Source organism: Ceraceosorus guamensis, assembly GCF_003144195.1.
Source record: "Ceraceosorus guamensis strain MCA 4658 unplaced genomic scaffold IE81scaffold_6, whole genome shotgun sequence".
NCBI lineage: Eukaryota > Fungi > Basidiomycota > Exobasidiomycetes > Ceraceosorales > Ceraceosoraceae > Ceraceosorus > Ceraceosorus guamensis.
In genome coordinates this window covers 300717-318610 of record NW_020290001.1, presented here as the reverse complement: position 1 = coordinate 318610, position 17894 = coordinate 300717, and the positions used below count along the sequence as shown (strand labels likewise).

At 57.0% G+C, this 17894-nt stretch overlaps 7 protein-coding genes and 1 non-coding gene across 8 annotated transcripts; 6 read left to right on the top strand and 2 right to left on the bottom strand.

Annotated features, from left to right (window-relative positions):
• Window positions 1–110: 110 nt before the first annotated feature.
• Window positions 111–1295, top strand: IE81DRAFT_209166 (hypothetical protein). Its single transcript, XM_025510958.1, has one exon. The coding sequence runs from the start codon at window positions 367–369 to the stop codon at window positions 1186–1188; it is 822 nt and encodes a 273-aa protein (XP_025372401.1). The 5' UTR covers window positions 111–366; the 3' UTR covers window positions 1189–1295.
• Window positions 1295–3114, bottom strand: IE81DRAFT_209213 (alpha/beta-hydrolase). Its single transcript, XM_025510959.1, has 2 exons — window positions 1746–3114; window positions 1295–1670 (listed from the first exon to the last, which is right to left on the bottom strand). Exons 1-2 carry the CDS (start codon window positions 2848–2850, stop codon window positions 1402–1404), a joined length of 1374 nt encoding a protein of 457 aa, XP_025372400.1. The 5' UTR covers window positions 2851–3114; the 3' UTR covers window positions 1295–1401.
• A 1196-nt stretch (window positions 3115–4310) lies between these two features.
• On the top strand, window positions 4311–5953 carry IE81DRAFT_285971 (mitochondrial carrier; the record flags this gene model as incomplete). The annotated part of the gene is made up of 3 exons (XM_025511657.1): window positions 4311–4413; window positions 4482–5076; window positions 5149–5953. 3 exons carry the CDS (start codon window positions 4311–4313, stop codon window positions 5951–5953), a joined length of 1503 nt encoding a protein of 500 aa, XP_025372399.1.
• A 1028-nt stretch (window positions 5954–6981) lies between these two features.
• IE81DRAFT_333398 (S-adenosyl-L-methionine-dependent methyltransferase) lies at window positions 6982–8872 on the top strand (the record flags this gene model as incomplete). Its single annotated transcript, XM_025515370.1, has 4 exons — window positions 6982–7225; window positions 7290–7526; window positions 7660–7739; window positions 7826–8872. The coding sequence occupies 4 exons, from the start codon at window positions 6982–6984 to the stop codon at window positions 8870–8872; spliced, it is 1608 nt and encodes a 535-aa protein (XP_025372398.1).
• Window positions 8873–10005: 1133 nt separating this feature from the next.
• Window positions 10006–12841, top strand: IE81DRAFT_320420 (concanavalin A-like lectin/glucanase). Its single transcript, XM_025513026.1, has 3 exons — window positions 10006–10527; window positions 10632–11342; window positions 11433–12841. Exons 1-3 carry the CDS (start codon window positions 10331–10333, stop codon window positions 12487–12489), a joined length of 1965 nt encoding a protein of 654 aa, XP_025372397.1. The 5' UTR covers window positions 10006–10330; the 3' UTR covers window positions 12490–12841.
• On the bottom strand, window positions 12747–14850 carry IE81DRAFT_364256 (DNA topoisomerase IV, alpha subunit; the record flags this gene model as incomplete). Its single annotated transcript, XM_025516843.1, has 8 exons — window positions 14394–14850; window positions 14031–14332; window positions 13897–13963; window positions 13425–13821; window positions 13302–13366; window positions 13197–13225; window positions 12979–13114; window positions 12747–12891 (listed from the first exon to the last, which is right to left on the bottom strand). Exons 1-8 carry the CDS (start codon window positions 14429–14431, stop codon window positions 12747–12749), a joined length of 1179 nt encoding a protein of 392 aa, XP_025372396.1. The 5' UTR covers window positions 14432–14850.
• A 227-nt stretch (window positions 14851–15077) lies between these two features.
• Window positions 15078–15194, top strand: IE81DRAFT_t5. The gene has a single exon. It is a non-coding gene; the product is annotated as a tRNA-Ser (tRNA).
• Window positions 15195–15211: 17 nt separating this feature from the next.
• IE81DRAFT_344927 (hypothetical protein) lies at window positions 15212–17380 on the top strand (the record flags this gene model as incomplete). Its single annotated transcript, XM_025515863.1, has 1 exon — window positions 15212–17380. One exon carries the CDS (start codon window positions 15212–15214, stop codon window positions 17378–17380), a length of 2169 nt encoding a protein of 722 aa, XP_025372395.1.
• Window positions 17381–17894: the final 514 nt, after the last annotated feature.

Below are 17894 nucleotides of genomic sequence, written 5' to 3'. Positions count from 1 at the left end.
GCATTGCTACTGTAGCAAGGGAGAGGAGTCCGAGCCGATGCTGTCCTGCAATGCGAACCGGAGTAGGCGCATGCGCGCGATTAGAATGGAGGAGAGCGGACGGACCCGTGGGGGTCTACATGCACTCATGCCGGTACGGCTACTCATGGGTCTGACAAGCAATCTTATCCAGCGGCAACATTATTGTCACCTGCCTTGTGCCAATGTCCGAATCGCGCTGATGCCCGTGCGTGCACCATCGCAGAGTCCACCGTCTGACGGGGCTCAGAGAGCTGCGAGTCATTAGGCGCAGCTCAGTCCTCTACCTTCACCCCAGCACGAAGATCTAAGAGTGTTCTGCCGAACCCAGACAGCGCTCTTCTCATCATGTCGACCTCACTCGCTTTGCAAGCCTTTACGGCGTCCCTAGCGGGCATCGCGATCTATGTGTCCAACAACGATCCCAGCGGCTCCATCGAGAAGCCAGCGGCAAGCTGGGCGTCAGGCGAGGAGCAGCAGGAAGACCGCATCCTCAAGCCGAAGGATTCCCAGTCGATCATCCGCAAGGTAGAATATTTCCTGTACATGAAAGGCTCCGCCATATCCGGTGGCGCTCAAGGCCTCTTCTTGTTGAAGCTCTTCTTTGATTCTCGCAATGTGCAACCGATCGATGTGGTGCATGCGCGTCCTTCAAGCGCATACTTGACAGCCGTCACCCCACTCTACATCAGCACCATCTTCGCCGGCGCTATCCGCTATTGGTGCTACAGGGCATTGAAGGAATTCTTCACCTTCCGTCTGCAGGTCAAAGACGAGCAGAATCTGGTCAAGACAGGACCCTACAAGTACCTCGCTCATCCTTCTTATTTCGGTCTCTTCTTTGCTTACATAGGCATGACGACCGTCTTGCTGGGACCTCTCAACGTTCTCGTCTATCTGCTGGACGATAAGCCGCTCTTCGAGTCAGCCACTTATGCTTTGCCTTCTTGGATGGTGGACGTTGTTGGAGGCGTCAAGAGCATCAGTCTCAATCCTCGCGCTATTGCGCGCGCTGTGCTCTGTCTCGAAGCTATTCAGACGCTAAGGACAGGGCTGTGGGTCGTTCCAACAAGGATTGCCGATGAGGAGAGCATGATGCGCAAGCATTTTGGTCAAGAGTACGACAATTACCTCGCCAAGCGATGGAGAGTGTTTCCATTCGTCTGGTGAAAGAGGAAATCCCATGCGCGAAAGGCGACACGGTCGGCTACCCTCACGACCGCAAGCGTGATCTCGCAAAGGACCTTGGACGAAGCGGCTTGCTGGGCCCACATATAATTTGCCTGCCACACATACGGGCGCCGATTCAAAACTCCTCTCGCCACGCACCTGATGCTGCATGGATTCTTGTGCTGCATTCGAGCAACACAGTGCCAAATGCATCTATTGACGCCACATGTCGACTACAAACTGCCGCGCTTGCTCGTTGACCTTGGCTTTGCGCTCCCTGGTCTTTTGATCCAAGAAAGCGTCTGGGAAGGTGACGAATCCGTGCGTCATGCCCTTGATGCGGTGCACTCGGACCTTGGCAGATGAAGCCTGCAGAGGTTGCGAGATGAGGCTGCCATCCGTGTCGGACGAGATCTCCGCCTTGTCTGCAGCCTGCAATGCTTTGACCCAAATTTCGGACTGCTCTGACAGATTATCCAATTCTGGGAGAATGAGAACGGCGCGTGTGTTTGGGAGCATGCAGTCAAGCTGTTGAGACTCGGCGTCGTGAGTCGCACCTTTTCGTGTAGGCAAAGTCTCGTCGACAGGAGTGGTGACTTCAGGCATGAGTCCCGCTTCTCTGGCAGCCTGCTTGCGGACCTCTATCTCTTCTCGCGGCCCTCCTGGCATTCCCAGAGGGGCCAGACCAGGACTGGCGCGTAGATGGGCCCGCAGCTCCATCGGCAAGTACGCCTGATCTGTAGCTTTCTCCAGAAACAGTCCTACTTGACCTGGTGGTGGCAAGCCCTGTGGCCTGCTCCTCTCAAAGGGAGACTGTCTAGCGTCCAAAGATGGAAAGAAGAGCAAGGCTGGAATTTGTCGAAGGGTTTCAGATGCGTTGATGAATGGTGAGGGCCAATCGCCAGTGTGCGAGACCGATGGCATGCCATTTTGACCATTCAGATGTGCAGGAATGGACAGCAGCATGTTGAGAGCGATGTTTCCGCCACTGCTGAATCCGCTCAGACCCACGTGCTGCTCCTCGATGCCTGTGATGCGGTCATCCGAGCGTCGCGCAATTTCACGTCTGAGGTATCGACCCGCCTCCGTCTTGCCTCCTTCAGCATCATCTTTGGCATCCAACACGGCCTTGACCACATCCTCGGCGTCCAATAAAGCGGCGGGAAAGTCCCAAACGGGACCCATGCGGTAGTGGACGGATATGGCGATGACACCAGATCGAGCGAGAGATGCGCACCAAGGGGCTTGCTCGAGCGGCCCGCCCATGACGAAGCTGCCGCCATGAAAGTCTACGAGGCAAGGACGAGTGGTGCCCGTGAATGCCTCCTCCTCACTGTTCGCCTTGCGTCGGTGCGCAGCGGGAGGTATGAAGACGTAGATGGGAATCGTGCGACCTGCGTCTCTCGAGGGGAGATCAAGGATGTGAGGCATGGGACCCATAGGGCTGGTGATGTGAAGTGCCCAGAGTGGGGTGAGGTTCGGTAATTGCATGGCGTACGTCACCAGCCTTGTAAGCAAGCTCTTGGGTCTCAAACTGGACTTGTCGGGATGCTGCGACTTGAGCGCCTCCTTGGTGGCTGCATCGACCGTCTGTGGTGCGGCAGTGGAAGTGCTTTGCACGGCATCGTAGGCTGGGCCATTGGAAGTGCTGTGTGCCTCCATGTTGGTTGAGGGGCAAAGAGGCTTCACGGTGGCGGTGTGGTCGGGTATGATGGGCGGAGCTTAGTGGTGGAAGATCATCGGGAAGAGTCAAGCGCCACATTCACGATTCCGGCCGACATCAGGTGTTTGTTAGGGGGCGGTGTGAGCGATCAGGTAGGCCCTCTAGGCCACATAGCAAGCACGCACGCACGCACGCACGCCGGCCGACCGACTGGCTCGTTCAGCGTCATTTGAACGAGGATCCAAGTGTCGAACGCAGGCGGCAGGGTGATGATGAGCTCCTTTCACGATTGCACTTGCACCGCTTCAGAATCACCTTACAGCACCTCCACATGGCCTACGCGAGCGCGTGCGTTGGAAGCACGACTGTGACTGCATATACTCAAGACTCACACTGTAGGTACACTCACCCACGAGTCACGACTCTGGATCTGAAGGGGCCTGCGGGTGCTCTCTCCGTATGCTTGCTGCACCCTGCTGCTCGCTGCTGCCGCTCTGCAAGCGCAGGTGCTGACGATTAGCTGCACGTATATATATATCCTTTTTAGGGCTGATGCAGGGTCAGCGACACCGTGGTGGTTGGTGGTGCGACGTTTGATCGCCCGTGAGCGGCCTGCTTGAGTCAACGGGACGTCGGGACAAAGTCAAAAGTCGTGAATCGTATAGGTCGTGAGTCGTGGGTCGTGGTTATATGCTGTCCATGTTTGCAGCCCTCGCTAAGCCATCACTGACACGCTATACAGCACCGTATCCGTACCGTATATATCACTGAGTGACTCGTGACTCACGACTGATGCTGATGCTGCTGGATCCAATGGTGAATCCAAATCGGATAAGCGCGGTCGCTCCCAGCTTCGTTGGGCGCGCGGATACTCGTGACTACTACTGTGCTGCAGCAAGCACAGGAGGAGTGTGTCAACATGCGCGGCAACCTGCTTGTCATACCTACTCAGCGCGCAGTGGTGCGAGTGTGCGTCGCAGCTACGCTGCAGCACGTACAGTATGCTTCTGCTGATGGCAAACTTTCTTCACGTCAGCAGGCGTGCACCGCTCGGCATATTCACGATCATATGCAACGTGATGTTACTACTGATGACTGCAAAGGACGCACACATGCTAGCTGACTGATCGATTCGAAGTGAGAACGAGGTGCAACTTGAATGTTGACTACATCACACTCCTGCGCCATCTTCTCTTTTCCACTTCTCACTCGTACACCACCCTGTCGCTACCTCTGTCAGTTCGACCTCGAAGCTCAGGCGTGGAACCAAGCTGGCATCGCCACCCACAGCGACACAAGGCCAGCCCTTTCTCAGACTGGTTCTCCGTCCCCTGCAGTCTGACGTTGCATCTCGTTGGTCTTTCAAACTCAACTGGCTGCCCTCATGGCCACTACAATCACTTCTGCGCACGTGCTAAACGAGACGGCGAATGGCCAACATGCGGCTGAAAGCAGCGCCATGGGCTTGCAGAGGAGCATAGAGTCGAATGCAAGGAAGCCGGTCACTCGTGGTCAGAAAGCTGTTGCCGCTTGCTCAGGCGCTGTGCTCACCAGCTTGACAAGTGAGTACGCTGGTTCATTGGGCATCTTCGGAACGGGCATTCGCTCAAGCAGGCCGCTCCCTTTGCAGTGACCCCTTTCGATGTGGTCAAGACGCGCCTGCAGACGCAGGCGGCTGTGGAGCCGCTATTCGTGCCATCCAACAGACTTTCACCTATAGGCCCACCGGCCTCACCCTTGCCTGGGCCGAGCTCACGTCCAGCCACTGGCCCCGGTATCAGCGCATTGCGGTCCGCTCCCTCCAATCCTGCCACCTGTTGCCACGCCACATTCTTCACCTCGAATGGCGACGCAGCTCTGACCTGCGTCCACGACCCACGAGTAGTGGTCGGACCTTCAAGGGGCGGTGCAGGAAGCAGCTCAGTCACTATGCGACCTTCCAAACATCCCAGCACGGGCACCGATCTGGTACACAACCATAGCCGGTCTGTACGGAGCACAGCCCAAACGGCCCGCTACGCTCGTGGTGCCAGTAGCAACGCAGCGATCGCGCAGCATGCTCGCAACTCAGCAACTATATGTGCTTTTCCGGACCGCGTTGAAGCGGTCAAGCAGCTGGAACATAGTGCCGGCGATAGGAGGCTCACTGGGCTTGCGGACGGAATGATAAAGATATGGAGATTAGAGGGCGCAAGAGGTTTATGGAGAGGTCTAAGTCCCACGCTGTGAGTACTGGCACACTGACATCAGAGAATTCTGGAAATGCCGCTCACCTTATTCTATCATTTCACTTACAGACTCATGACGGTCCCGTCTCAAGTGACGTACATGACTTGCTACGATGCCCTTCGCGACAAGTTTCTGTCTTTGGAATCTCGAAACGTCGCTGCTGCAGATTTGAACGCAAACCCTTTGGCGGCTGTCACTCTACATTCCCTCGGTTCTTCACTGATCGCAGGTGCGCTTGCGCGCAGCATCTCAGCAACTCTAGTAACGCCTCTCGAACTCGTGCGCACGCGGCTACAAGCCACGACGACGAGCAAGACTTCCAACCTTTCGGCTCTCGTGCGCTCCTTGCGAGGCGAAGTGACATCGGAGGGACCGTTGGTACTTTGGCGCGGACTTACGGCAACGCTCTGGCGCGACGTGCCGTTCTCAGCCATCTATTTCATGGGCTACGAAGGTCTGAAGCGCGTTCTGACTGGGGGCGGATTGGGAGAAGGCAATGCGAAGGACAATAGTCACGAATTTGTGGTCGCTTTTGTGGCCGGGGCGACTTCCGGAACCGCGGCCGCTGTGGTGACGCATCCTTTCGACCTGCTCAAGACCAGGTTACAAGCTTCGGAGTCTCGGTCGGAAGGCGAGGCTTCGCAATCGCAGCGCTTGAGCAATACCCTCGGTCCCGCAGGACGTGCATCGACGAGAGCCTCTTCGAGTCGGCAAGGCACTTTGGCGGCCATTCGCAATATTGTAGCACAAGAAGGCACGTCTGGGCTGTGGAAGGGTCTCACTCCCCGCATCGCCAAGGTTGCGCCCGCCTGTGGCATCATGATCGCCAGCTTTGAGGTGGTCGGCAGAGCCCTGGCTGAGGCGGATTTGTAGGTCTGGCACACGTCTCGATGCATTGCATGTCATCACTCTTTTTTTTTCGCAAGCGGGCATGTGGCAAGTCCCTTTACGGTGTCTTTTTCTGCTAAGGGACTTCGATGTTGATAGTGACCAGCCTCGCACACTCAGAAAGCGCTTACCGGAAGATGATGCAATGCCTACTTGCAGCTTGTACTGTACATGCCTGACCAGAGGTCGGCTTGTGTCCGATGCTGCATCCGATTGAGCAACGTTAAGCTCGGCATTTGCCTACCATGCCAAGTACCACTTTCTTACATCTGAATTTCGCGCACGAGACTAGTGTTAGAGCACAACATGTGAGCACATCTCATTCTTCTGTCACTGGTCAATGGCAAAGCGTGTGCTGCCGGAGTTACCTGAAAGATTACACCAACGAAAATCAAGATACCGTGACTCTTTCAATCAAGAATCGGTAAACTCTGTTAGACGCACGAACTTGATCCTTGATGCTCCATGCAGGGCGCGATAGGGTCAACTCAAGACGATAGCACGATAATCTTGAACATCAGGAAAAGTGGCACGCGCAGACGGCGAAGTCTTAGAAAACGGACACGCGCCCACACTATGACTCAAAGACTCAAAACTCAAAAAGTTGACTTTTGATACATAAAAACCTCGCCGCAATTTCAATTCATGTATAAGCAATGCCTACAGCATCTTGCATACAAGATACATGTACCTACCTTTTGCTGTTGACCATTCAAATTCTCGATAGATATGCATGCACAAAGCAGGTCTCGTGATCTTTGTTCTGGCTGGAAATCTAAAACGTGCTGAGCTGTCACGAGAACTCGAAGTATACTCACGCTTCGCAATCAAGAATCTGAATCAAGAATCTCGAATCAGACCTTCTGCTTCAAGAATCACGGCTTGCCTTAGACCACATCGGCTTGCAAATCCATCCACTAGAGCTGAAGTCTGAACTCCTCTCCGTCATAGGCATTGCACCTGGTTCCGAGATCTTGACAAACTCTGGTGCATGCTTGCGTGGGTGTGCCGCCATGGCAACTACCCAGCCTCACGAGAGCGCTGGCGACACCACCCAACGGCAACAAGCAGCCTTGAAGACATCCGCGGCCAATGTCAGCGCCAAACCTTCAGAGCTTGGACCATACGAGGCCAAGGACGATGCGTACTTTACGTACTATGCGCTCTTGTCGCATCAGGCGCAGATGCTGCAGGACTCTGTGAGGACGAGCATCTATCATAGGGCAATCCTGGCCAATGCTCAGGACTGCTTCAAGGGTCAGTCGACCGGCATGCATCCCCACTCAATTTCTTCGAGCTTACTTCTTCGCATCATCTGCAGACAAGTTGGTGATTGATGTGGGCGCTGGGAACGGAATTTTGAGCTTGTTTGCTGCGCAAGCGGGCGCAAGGAGGGTGTTTGCGATAGAAGCGAGCGGGATGGTGGAGCATCTTCAGAACCTCGTCGATGCGAGTCAGCTACCTTCAAGCACGAGCACGAGCGCTGCGAAGGGCAAGGCGGCTCAGCATAGCAGACAGCGGAATGCTTGGATTGATGGGAGGATACAGGCAGTGCACTGTGAGTTCAGCAAGCGGGGCTACCTTTGAGGCCAGCTCTTGCAAGGGCTGGCCCGATCACGCCTTTTTCGCTCGGTTCTGTCTATCGTTGACACGCACATCTCGCCTGTGATGGGTATACGTTCGAACCCAAGCCAAGGTGGAGGACGTCACGCCCGAGACTCTGGGCGGCGCCAAGCAGGTCGACACCATTGTCTCAGAGTGTCTCGGTGTGGTGAGTAGCACGAAGTCAAGCGTGAATGTTACAGCGAGAGGCGTCATGCATGGATACTGAACAGCTACACGTCTTGCCGCACGAAGCTGTTGCTGCACGAGCGGATGTGCGAGACTTTCATAGATGCCCGCGATCGATTCCTCAAGCCGGGAGGCACCATGCTGCCCTCTGGCGGAACAATCTCCTTAGCCTTGCTGGAAGATCGGAATCTTTGGGACGACACTGCGAACAAGGCGCGATGGTGGGAGACCGAAAACTTCTATGGTGTCGACCTGTCACCTTTTGCAGACGCAGCTTGGAGGCAAGCCTTCGAGAGCCCCGTCGTCGGCTGTTTCCCTTCCAAGTTCGTGATCAGCCCATCCTCGGACTACTTTGTCGATTTCAACAGCGTCAAGAAGGAGGAACTTGAGCGTTTTGACATTCAGATCCATTTCGCGGATGTCAAGCAGACTTCGGTGGTGCATGGTCTAGCTGGGTGGTTCGACCTGCACTTCTTGCCTCCAACCGTACCGCTAAGCGACGCTTCTCATCTCGCACCACCACCACCTCCACTGATACCTGCTGCAGAAGCAGCAAGAGAGGCTTCGCAAATGCCAGACGAAGATGAAGCAATGACGGGCATCTCCAGCTCGGGCAGCGACGCCACTACGCAGGCAGACCGCGTCGGTCTTGCCACTTCTGGGGTGCCGTCATCAGCAGTGCCGAGCTCAGCAAATTCTGTGTATGGCGGCTTGCTGTCTCAAGACGCGCCAGTGTTTGAGCCGACGGCAACAGGGCCGCAGCAGTCTGCGCTCGATGCTGCTCTAGCGGCAGCAGGCATAGCACACCCAAGCTCCACCTTCGACCCAAGCATTCCGCTCGGATCTTCATCGTCCACCTTCATGTCGACTTCGCCTTTCGAGCCTGCTACGCATTGGCAGCAGGTCCGCTTCCTCTTGCCAGAACCTCTGGCGGTCAATAAAGGCCAGCACGTTACGGGCACGCTCCAATTCCAAGCGAACGAGCATCGCAGCTACACCATACGTGCCGAAGTTCGCGTCGGCCTGCCCGGGGCGGCGATGGATGAGTTGCTCGTGAGGAGGTGCACTTGGAGACTTCAAGCGCAGACCTATGTATGGAGCGTCGAGTCGTAGTGCAAAAGAGTGCGGCTCGTCCGCATGGGGCCGCGGCCCGCGAGCAGCGATGGTGCACTGTCGATACCCCTCGTTTGGTCGACCAAATGACAAATGCTGAGCATGCAATTACGAGTGCACGCACGCTTGAGTTCGCCTCTGGAGTGTCGTCGCAAGCAAAGTTGCCTGTTCGAATCGGCTCTGCGCTGTCGCCCGCCGTCGAGGAAGGGATGGAAGAGCGATCGTCGATGGGCTCAGATGTGAATGAGCTACTCGCGCGCGCCTTCTCGAGTATTTACCACTCTAACTCGCATTGGCGTCGGTTGCAAATCACGAGTGGAGGCCACCTTGTTTTGTCAGCATGCTGCCCGTGCAGGATTGAGCCGCGCGATTTGGAAGCCAGCGCCTACATTGCAAATTCGCCGATGCCATTCGCTTCATGGCCTCGCCTCGAATGAGGTAGACAGAAGACGAACGCGTCTCACTGCATGGCACTCGTGTGGGCGCGTCCCCACTCCATCTTCGACAGGCGATCGCGAGCAGTGAGCACGATCGAGTGATGGCAAGACGGTCTCATCCATTGGTTGCACCGCGGTTGATGGATGGTCGATCAGCAGCGGAAACCCCGCGCGGGCGGCTTGCCGAACGCGTACGCGAGCGTACGCACGCGCGTCTTGAACGAGTTCATCGGGCTTGAAAGCGCAAGTCGTCGGATGTCCGATGTCTATACTCGTGACTCGCATTCATAGCAATGCGCAATAAATTCTCGTCGCGATCTGCTGCTGCTGTTGCCGGATCAACCCACAGCCCTGCGCTCCTCTTGCCCCGCCTCCTCCAGCAGCATGCGAGGCCAGCAGGCAGGAAGCGGGCGGCTTAATTCACGTCGTCGACATGCCGAAAGCTAATTTGAATGCTCTGCCTGCGGCATACGCTGCGTCTCGTGCACGTCGTCCAATTCGATGGGGACTCACACTGCATGTCACCGTGCCGACAGGTCGGACATGCGTGGCTTGCCCCTCTGGGTCGTGCTGATTGATGATGATGATGATGATGATGCTGCTGCTGCTGCTGCTGCTGATGCTGCTGCTGCTGCTGCTGCTGCTGATGCTGCATCGCATGCTGCTTGCTTGTTGGGTGCGGATTAAGCAGGCATCAACACGCGCGCGGGTTCCTACATATGAAGCGGGCAAGTACGTATGGGTATAGAGCAGGTGTGCAACACCGAAACGTCTCTCCTCCTTGCATTTTGTCCTCATCTCTTCTTCCAGCGTGCCAACTGCGCAAACGCGACCTTCGCAGCCGTCACTGCCACCACATTCATCTTCCCTGCCTGCCAAATCTACGTCTCGCATTGACGGCCACACGTCGCTTGCCTGCCTGCCTGCCTCCCTTCTTTCATTCTCGGCGCACCTGTCACCTCGCCTCCTCCGCCGATCAGTGCGGTCCTTTCTCGACTGGCCAGCCTGCCAGCCCTTCGACATGAGGTTAACAAAGCGCTCTGCTCTTGGCTTGCCTGCAGCTGCAACGGCATGGGTGCTCCTTGCTTGCCTCGCCCTGACCTTGACCCCGACAGTTGAGGCAGCGGCAGGCGATGCATGCTCTGCTAATTCGAAATGCTCCAGCGACGCGCCTTGCTGTTCCGCCCAAGGAGTGTGTGGCTCGGGCATCGAGCAGTGGTGAGCATCGCATGCATCAGCGTCTACAGCGTCGAGTCGGTTTGGTCGCCTTCTCGCTCAGGCTGACCATACTGCCATGCACTGCTGTCCCACTCTGATCACAGCGCCCTCGGCTGCCAGCCGCTCTTGTCGAACTCGCCAACCTCGTGCTTGGCCATGCCCGTGTGCCAGAACCAGAACATCACGTTCGCGCCCAACAGCTTCAACGACGAAAAGTCCTTCAGACCCATCCTCGACTACAATGGCGACCCCTCTCTGGCTCCATTCACGCTTGATAATGGCAAGCTGACGTCCGGTCCAGAGGGCGTTATGCTGGCCCTGACAGCTCCTTCCCAGTCCAAAATCTCCACCACTCGATACCTTTTGTATGGCGATGTCGAGCTTACAGCTCGACACGATGCGCGAGCAGGATTGGTGTTCGCCTTCATCACTATGAGCGATGTCAAAGACGAGATCGACTGGGAGATGACCACGGCAGACGCGACCGACTTGCAGACCAACTTTTTTGTTCAAGCTCAGAGACCCCAAGGGGCCGACGCTGCCGCCAAAGCGCCCACGGACGGCTTCACGGTCAGCGACTGGCACACGTATGGTCTTAGCTGGACAGCGGACGGGTTGCAGTGGAAAATTGATGGCAAGACGGTCAGATCTGTAAAGGCTTCAAGCTTCTCGGGCTTCCCTTCTACCCCAAGTCTCATCCAGGTCTCGCTTTGGGCTGGCGGAAACTCGACCAATGGCGATGGCGTTATTCAGTGGGCTGGCGGACCCATCGATTGGGATAGCGGCACGTACAAAGAGCAGGGCTATTATGGCGCGTGAGTAGGGTCATTCCAGCTGGACGATGGCAACGTCCTGCAGAGCTGACTCATGCCTGTGATCCCTGCTTCCCGACCGACACATCAAAGCGAGCTCAAATCAATGTCCATCACATGCGGAGAGACTGGAGACAATGGCGCCACCTCTTGGGTATACACCGGCGCTTCGGGCAGCGATGGGAAGCCGGCTTTCAAGTCGTCTAGCGATGCGATTAGGACGCTCAAGAATCCTTCGAAGGATGCTAACCCTGCTTCGCCCGGCAGCTCGACCGCTACGGCTGGCTCGGACAATGACAAGCTCTGGGACGGGTCCGGCAAAGGTGGCAGCAGCAGCAGCGACAACGCAGGCGCTTGGTTCACCACCAAAAATATTACGCACATCCTCGTCCCTGCGGTTGCGGGAGCAGTCGCACTGATCGCTCTGTGGGCAGGGATTGTGGCTTGCAACAGAAGGCGACGCAAGAACGACAGGGCCAACATGAGCTCGGTCAACGATAGCACGCTTGGCAACGTCGGAAGCAAAGCTAGCAATGCGCTAGGAGCTGCTACTGGCGGACTCGTTGGAGGTGGTGCGGCCAATGCTGCTCGCTACAAGGCTCTGTCCAACGACGCCGAGGATGACGCTCCCATGGGTGCGCAGCGACAAGGCAACGGCTACGGACCGGCCGCCGGACCTAGCCCGGGCGGTCGTGGGATTCGTTGGGATGACCACAGCCCGCCTTCCACGGCTGGTTTGGGCGTGGGTGGTGGATACAACGCGTACAGGGATGGAAGCGTCGAGATGAGACAGGCTCCATTCGGATCTCAACAGGCTGCAGGCGCGAGGTACGGCAATGTGCCTCCGAGCGCCCAATCGCATCACACACAATATTCCTCCGCCCACTCGAGCCACAGTGGAGCGCAAGGCAACTACAGAGCGTATTCGCCCGCTCCATCGCAGTACTCTTACCGCCATGAAGGATACGCGAACGGTGGCTTCACCCCTCTGCAGCACGCTGCGTCTCCCACGGGATGGGCTAGTCCGCCAAACACTGCTGGCACGTATGCTGGGGGTGGGTATCAGACGCCAAGCTTTGGCCAAATGCAGCAACAGCAGCAGCACCAGCAGAGGCCTTATCAGTACGGAGGCGGTTACTCCGGCTACTAAAATCGATTCGAGGCTGGACCCGCTCCCTGTTCACATTCTTTCACCGTCACCGCGCATTCCTTCGCCGCTTGCATCGCCTCCTCGATGGACTTTTCACAGATCTGCTCCTGTTGGTCTCCGTATTATTGCTATGCCCAAGTGCATCGTCATTGTTGCCTCTACAGACCCTTCTTACGTACTCCGGATTCGCAAATGGATGCCATCGGGGTCGACGTCCTTGCTACTTTCATGCTGACTTAGGCATACCTCCAGCGCCCTCAGAGCTCTGCCTTCTTACCAGTCCAGATCATGAGTGATAAGGACGCTCGCCATTCCTCTGGCAGCTGCCGATGCCCGCTGAGTCGGAGCAGACTGCGCGCTTTGTTCCTATCGCGGCAAGTGAGCTGCAAGACTGAGCTTTGACTTGATTTGGGATACGGACATGGCAAAGTCAGCCCACTTGACCCGGAGAAGGCCCGCCCGAAACTGCACAAAAGGTTGTACACGCACGAGTTGTCGTACTCGCCTAGAGGCCTCGAACTTTGCAAAAGCCTGATCTGCGGCAAAGCGAGGCTCTCGACGTCTTCCGGCTCTGATGAGATGGAGCCGAATCTGTAGATGCGTGCAATATCGAGACCGAAAGGATCTGAAGCGCTCAACATGTGATGGTGGATGAGATATGAGCCACAGCAGCGCAGTCTCGGCATTGAGATCCAGCATTCGCGCACCGCTGTCAACAAGCAAGATCACTGGAATCCTGCACACGGCGCGTTACTGGCAATGAGCATCGGGGCCTTGTGTGCAACAGCGCTATCAGATCCGAAGCTGCTTACGATGGGAACGATGTGCTCAGCAGCTTCAGAAAGCTGCGGGTGGCCACGTCCGGGTAGCCTTTGCCCTGCGGAGACGGTTTCTGAGAATTGCGAGGCTCCCCACACTTTAGATCGAATACTCACTGTGATTACCGCGCCACTGCCCTCGATACCGTATTCCCGCAAGTAGCTGCTGTCGGCAAGGAGGGATCGAAAGACGGCCTCCTTCTCGACAACGCAGATCCACCCTGCGCTGGTTGACAGCTTGACGATGCTCTCGACGTTCCCGATGAGGTGCTCTGTGGTTGTCACGGAAAGCTGGTCAGAATGATCCCCTTGCCGGGTGGCAGCTGAGGTATGCCCGCGCAGGGTGGTGAAGTCCGAATAGACTACGGACAAGTCGCCTGCCCAAAGCCCCTTCGAAGCTGCTGCGATACCCAGAGTCCAGGCCGGTGCTGACAATGCTGAACATAGCTCGCGCACTAGCTCATCCACTCTTGCTTGCGTGCCGAAAAGGGCGGGGTTCTCGTAGTACACGGCTCTGAGATGGGACATCGTTGTTGAGCTTGTCGGTGAGCTAGAATCATCAGCAAAGTCTCCACACGACGTCGATTACCTTCTGGAGACTGTGACCCTCTCGGTGATCGCAGCCTGCATCGAAGCCAGGATTGTCAGGATTTGAGCTGTTGTTCAGAGGCTGGAGGCATCAGCCACGTCTATCAGAGTAAGTCGACCGGCGATGAGCCTCACCGATCCGTAGTACGGATCGCGACCTCTGACGGGGAAACGCCATCAAGCTCGGGCGCAGCACTGCCTGATTCATGCCAGGCTGAATGGGCTCTACTGTGAGGGGTCCTTCCTCATGTATGCTGCTCTCGCTCTCGGCATCGCTGTCCATGCCACTGTTGTTTGCTTGCTCGTCCTGCGGCTCCCCTACGGCTTCGATCCTGCACTCTGGCCGATGGGGGTCATGGTCCGTCACGAGCCCTTCCGCAAGCTGCTCGAGAAATGTTGCCGCAACGCTCTCGATCTTATCCAGCAAGCGACACGCTCTGAGACGTTTTGTGGACTGAGTCAACCGCACCGCGTGTCTAGTCGCCGTGCTCCACTCACGAAGCGTGTGCTCGAAATGGCGGGTATGCACTTTGCATGGCAGGCCCCAATCGGATTCGGGAGGTGGTGCAGGCTCGCTCGGTCCGCACTCGACGGACCCCGAATGTTTGAGTTGCACGCCCGTCTGACAAAGCCTGTCATACGTTTTCTAATCTGGCTCCCGATCTTGCTGGAAGGTCGACGGCAGCTGTGATGGAGTGTCTCATCCCTTCAGATGAAGCTGAAGAGCCACACAACAGCGCATCTAGCTGCGGAGAACCAGCACAGCACGCTCCTCACAATCCCAGTACTGCTTGCTACTGGTCATGGGGCATTCGAGCTGATCCAGGCCCCTGATCGGAGTGATTCAACGTTAGGAGGTGGACTTCCATTCTCGCTTCACGGAGGGCTGCGAGTCGCAGTCGCGAGGGAACGAGATTGATCACCTATGCTCTTGACTCATGGCTGCGCATCGATCCTCATCCGAGATCGTCATCATCAACCACTCATCTCAGCCTTGGACTCCTCATTCGTGATTTGTGATTCATCCATGATCACAACAATCGTGAATCGCGGATTTTGGATCTACGTTGTGATTCAAAATTCACGATTGGATTCATCAACGCGGAGTGGCAAGCTGAAGTGTGTTCTATAAAATCAAAAATGATGCTGATCAAATCGTCAAAAGAATTCCAGCGCCGGCAAGTCGTTATAGGGCAGTGGTTACCCCGTGGGCCTGCTAATATTGAAAAACTAGCATCAAGCCTGTGCTTGAGTAAGCTCATGCCTTCGGGCGCGACGGTTCGAATCCGTCTGACGACGCAGCCATTTTTGGTCACATGGGCCTGATGGATCCGGAGATATCAGCCCTGGCCATGACCGCTGCGTTCTTTGCGCAGAATATCCTGCGTCAGGACACAGTTGGCACCTTCCTTCGTGAAGGGCTACATTTCTTTCTAACGGATTCAAAGAAACATGCTAGCTCTGGCGCCGGGCTGTTGCTTAGACGAGGTCGAGAATACCGTCGCGTCACCGGGGCGGCGATCGGCGGGCACTCGTTTTGGGGCCGCGTCATCCGCATGCTCGTAACGCTAGGCATTCAGATCGATCCTCATGCGGACTGGTCCCTGCTGTCTCGCCATGAGCTGATGGGTCTGCCCTGGTTCACTCCTGCGCTCGGCCTGGCTAGGTCGCGCAAGGCCAAGACGCAGGCAGGCGCGTCAACCAGGAAACGATCAGAGTCGCCGCTGAACCCTGACGCTACTGCCCTTGTGTCGCCGCGAGAGACCTCGGCCGTTGATGTGGCGACAGCAGTGCCCCGTGACAAGATACGTGCAGAGCATGTCACAGCTCTGGAGCACATCGGCATGCCCCAGGAAGGCCGATTCCAAATGTTCGCGTTCCTGAACTACACGTTTGCGGATATAGTTTGGTGGCGCGGCGCTGTTGGACGGACGGAGGCGCGAGGAGCGTTCCTTCCATCATCGCCGCTTAGCCCGCCCTTTCGGTCTGCAGTGCAGTACAATTACCCGTCACGTCGTAACCGTTTCTACCCACATGGTACGAGCGAGATTGATGTTGCGCGAGCGACTATTCATAGAGCCTACAGCAGGATCGATCGAGTCTGGAATGGCTGGTGGAAGCGACTGCCGGCGGCGGTCCAACGGACACTGCATTTTCTCCACAACGACGCAAACAACACTATCCGCACGGAACGCGACCGCGCGCCAAGCACGTCGCAGGCGACTTTGCCACACATTCGCCCTTTTCAGATCGAGCCCACGGACTGTCGGCTCCCGTGGAAAGTCATGTTGCTCGGCGACAGGCGTCTGGGCGACGTGACTGCCAAGTGGGCCCGCGAGCGAATCCTTACAGATGCGGCCTCTGGTAAGCCATACGCTCCGGATTGGCCTGGCCTGCAAGAGGACGTGAACTGGCAGAAAGTCTGGTCGGACATGGGGGCCGTGCCGTTGCCCGCAGACGTTCGTTCGAACGTCCACCTTTTCCTGCTTCGCCGAACGTGGAATGCTGCGACCAGTGAACGCGCTCGGCGAGCAGAGCGGCACTACCAAGTCACGCGTCACGAGCAAGACGAAGAAGGAGTCCTTCCTATGCTGCCTTCTCAGGAGGACGCGACGGATGACGAGGCTGAGGAGCCTTACCTTGACGTGGATCCCGGACCGTCCAACCGCCGCACACGACGTGCACAACAACGGGCTGCGGACGCGCAGGCTGACGTGCGCGGCCAAGCGAGCGCCTCGCAACCGGCGGCATCGAGCTCTGCCGCGACGCCGCTCTCGTCCCAGCGCACTGTTTCTCTCCCCGAGGTTGCTTTCCAACCGTCGACCAGCATCGCTCGCCTGCCGCTTACTGACTTCTACGCCCCTACAGATGCCGACAACACCGCCAACGATTTCCGACCCTTTGTACAGCAACGCCAGAACATTGGGTCGGACGATGTACGTCAAGCTTTCTCTGCGCTTGACAACGATCCCGATATAGCGCGCCGCTCCATCCATGCGGTTGACCTCTGCGCGCATGGATGCGGCGTGCACGACAGCACGCAGCATGGCTATGTTGAGTGCCCAGCCGTTCAGGCCGTCTGGCACGACGCCATGCCTGTTCTCTTTGCGCTGGAGCCGGCAATCGTCGGCACTCCCTTGCCCCTCACAACCAAGGGTGTCGTCACCAGCTGGCTTGCTGCCGTTTTCCCTGCTTCCGCCCAGCGAGTGCGTGTTGTGCTCTGGCGCGCGGCAGTGGTCCAATACATTGCCAGCCGTCGCCATACTCTGATGGCGGCCGCTCGGCGAGCAGACAGTACTGTGCTCTTCGTCTACCCGGATGTAGCCCAGGCTGTCGCAAGCATCCTCTTCCGGCTCCTTAAACACGTGCGAGGATGTTGGAGCGCGAAGAGGTTCAGCACAGATCTTCTGTCCAACTCAGGCTTTGTCGACACGGATGGGCTCGGTCGACTAGTCCTGAAGGAACCAGCGCCGTGGGCTTCCTAGCCGCGGGCTTTTCTGGCCACACATCGCCTCCGTGCGCACGCGCCGTCCTCTTTCAATTGCGCGCAGCCACGGCACGGCTTTACGCTATATGCGCGCTTTTCTACGCTTCCGCCGTCGTGCTCTCCATAGGCCGTGCAGCCGAGTGGAAGTGCGCAATGTCTGGTCCAGCCCTGCTGGTTCACCAGAGCGGCACGCCCCTTTTTTGCCGATTGACCTCGGCTCGACCTCATCTGGTCTCGGCAATTGCAGTCGAAGAGACACTCAACTCTCGACTACCAGCAGCTCCGTCTGATCGACCTCGACGCCATCAATTTGCTCCTGGTCTCAGCATCATCATCGATCGCGGCCACATTCGGCCAACATCACCACCGTCCATCACCCTTTATTTATGCGTGCGTGCGTCGTCGTCCGCATCCTCTGTACGACACGACCACCACCACCATCATCGTCATCGTCAGCCGTCACGTGGCACCGTGTGCCACGCTCTTGCTGCTGCAGTTTTTCCGGCCTGCTC

Bases quoted from the DNA above. Each gene is read 5' to 3' on its own strand.
- IE81DRAFT_320420 (XM_025513026.1), top strand. From the start codon at position 10,331: ATGAGGTTAACAAAGCGCTCTGCTCTTGGCTTGCCTGCAGCTGCAACG. The intron at 10,528-10,631 runs GTGAGCATCGCA...CTCTGATCACAG, and splicing joins GGCTCGGGCATCGAGCAGTG to CGCCCTCGGCTGCCAGCCGC. The intron at 11,343-11,432 runs GTGAGTAGGGTC...GACACATCAAAG, and splicing joins GAGCAGGGCTATTATGGCGC to CGAGCTCAAATCAATGTCCA.
- IE81DRAFT_209166 (XM_025510958.1), top strand. From the start codon at position 367: ATGTCGACCTCACTCGCTTTGCAAGCCTTTACGGCGTCCCTAGCGGGC.
- IE81DRAFT_209213 (XM_025510959.1), bottom strand. From the start codon at position 2,850: ATGGAGGCACACAGCACTTCCAATGGCCCAGCCTACGATGCCGTGCAA. The intron at 1,671-1,745 runs GTGCGACTCACG...TCATTCTCCCAG, and splicing joins GACTTTGCCTACACGAAAAG to AATTGGATAATCTGTCAGAG.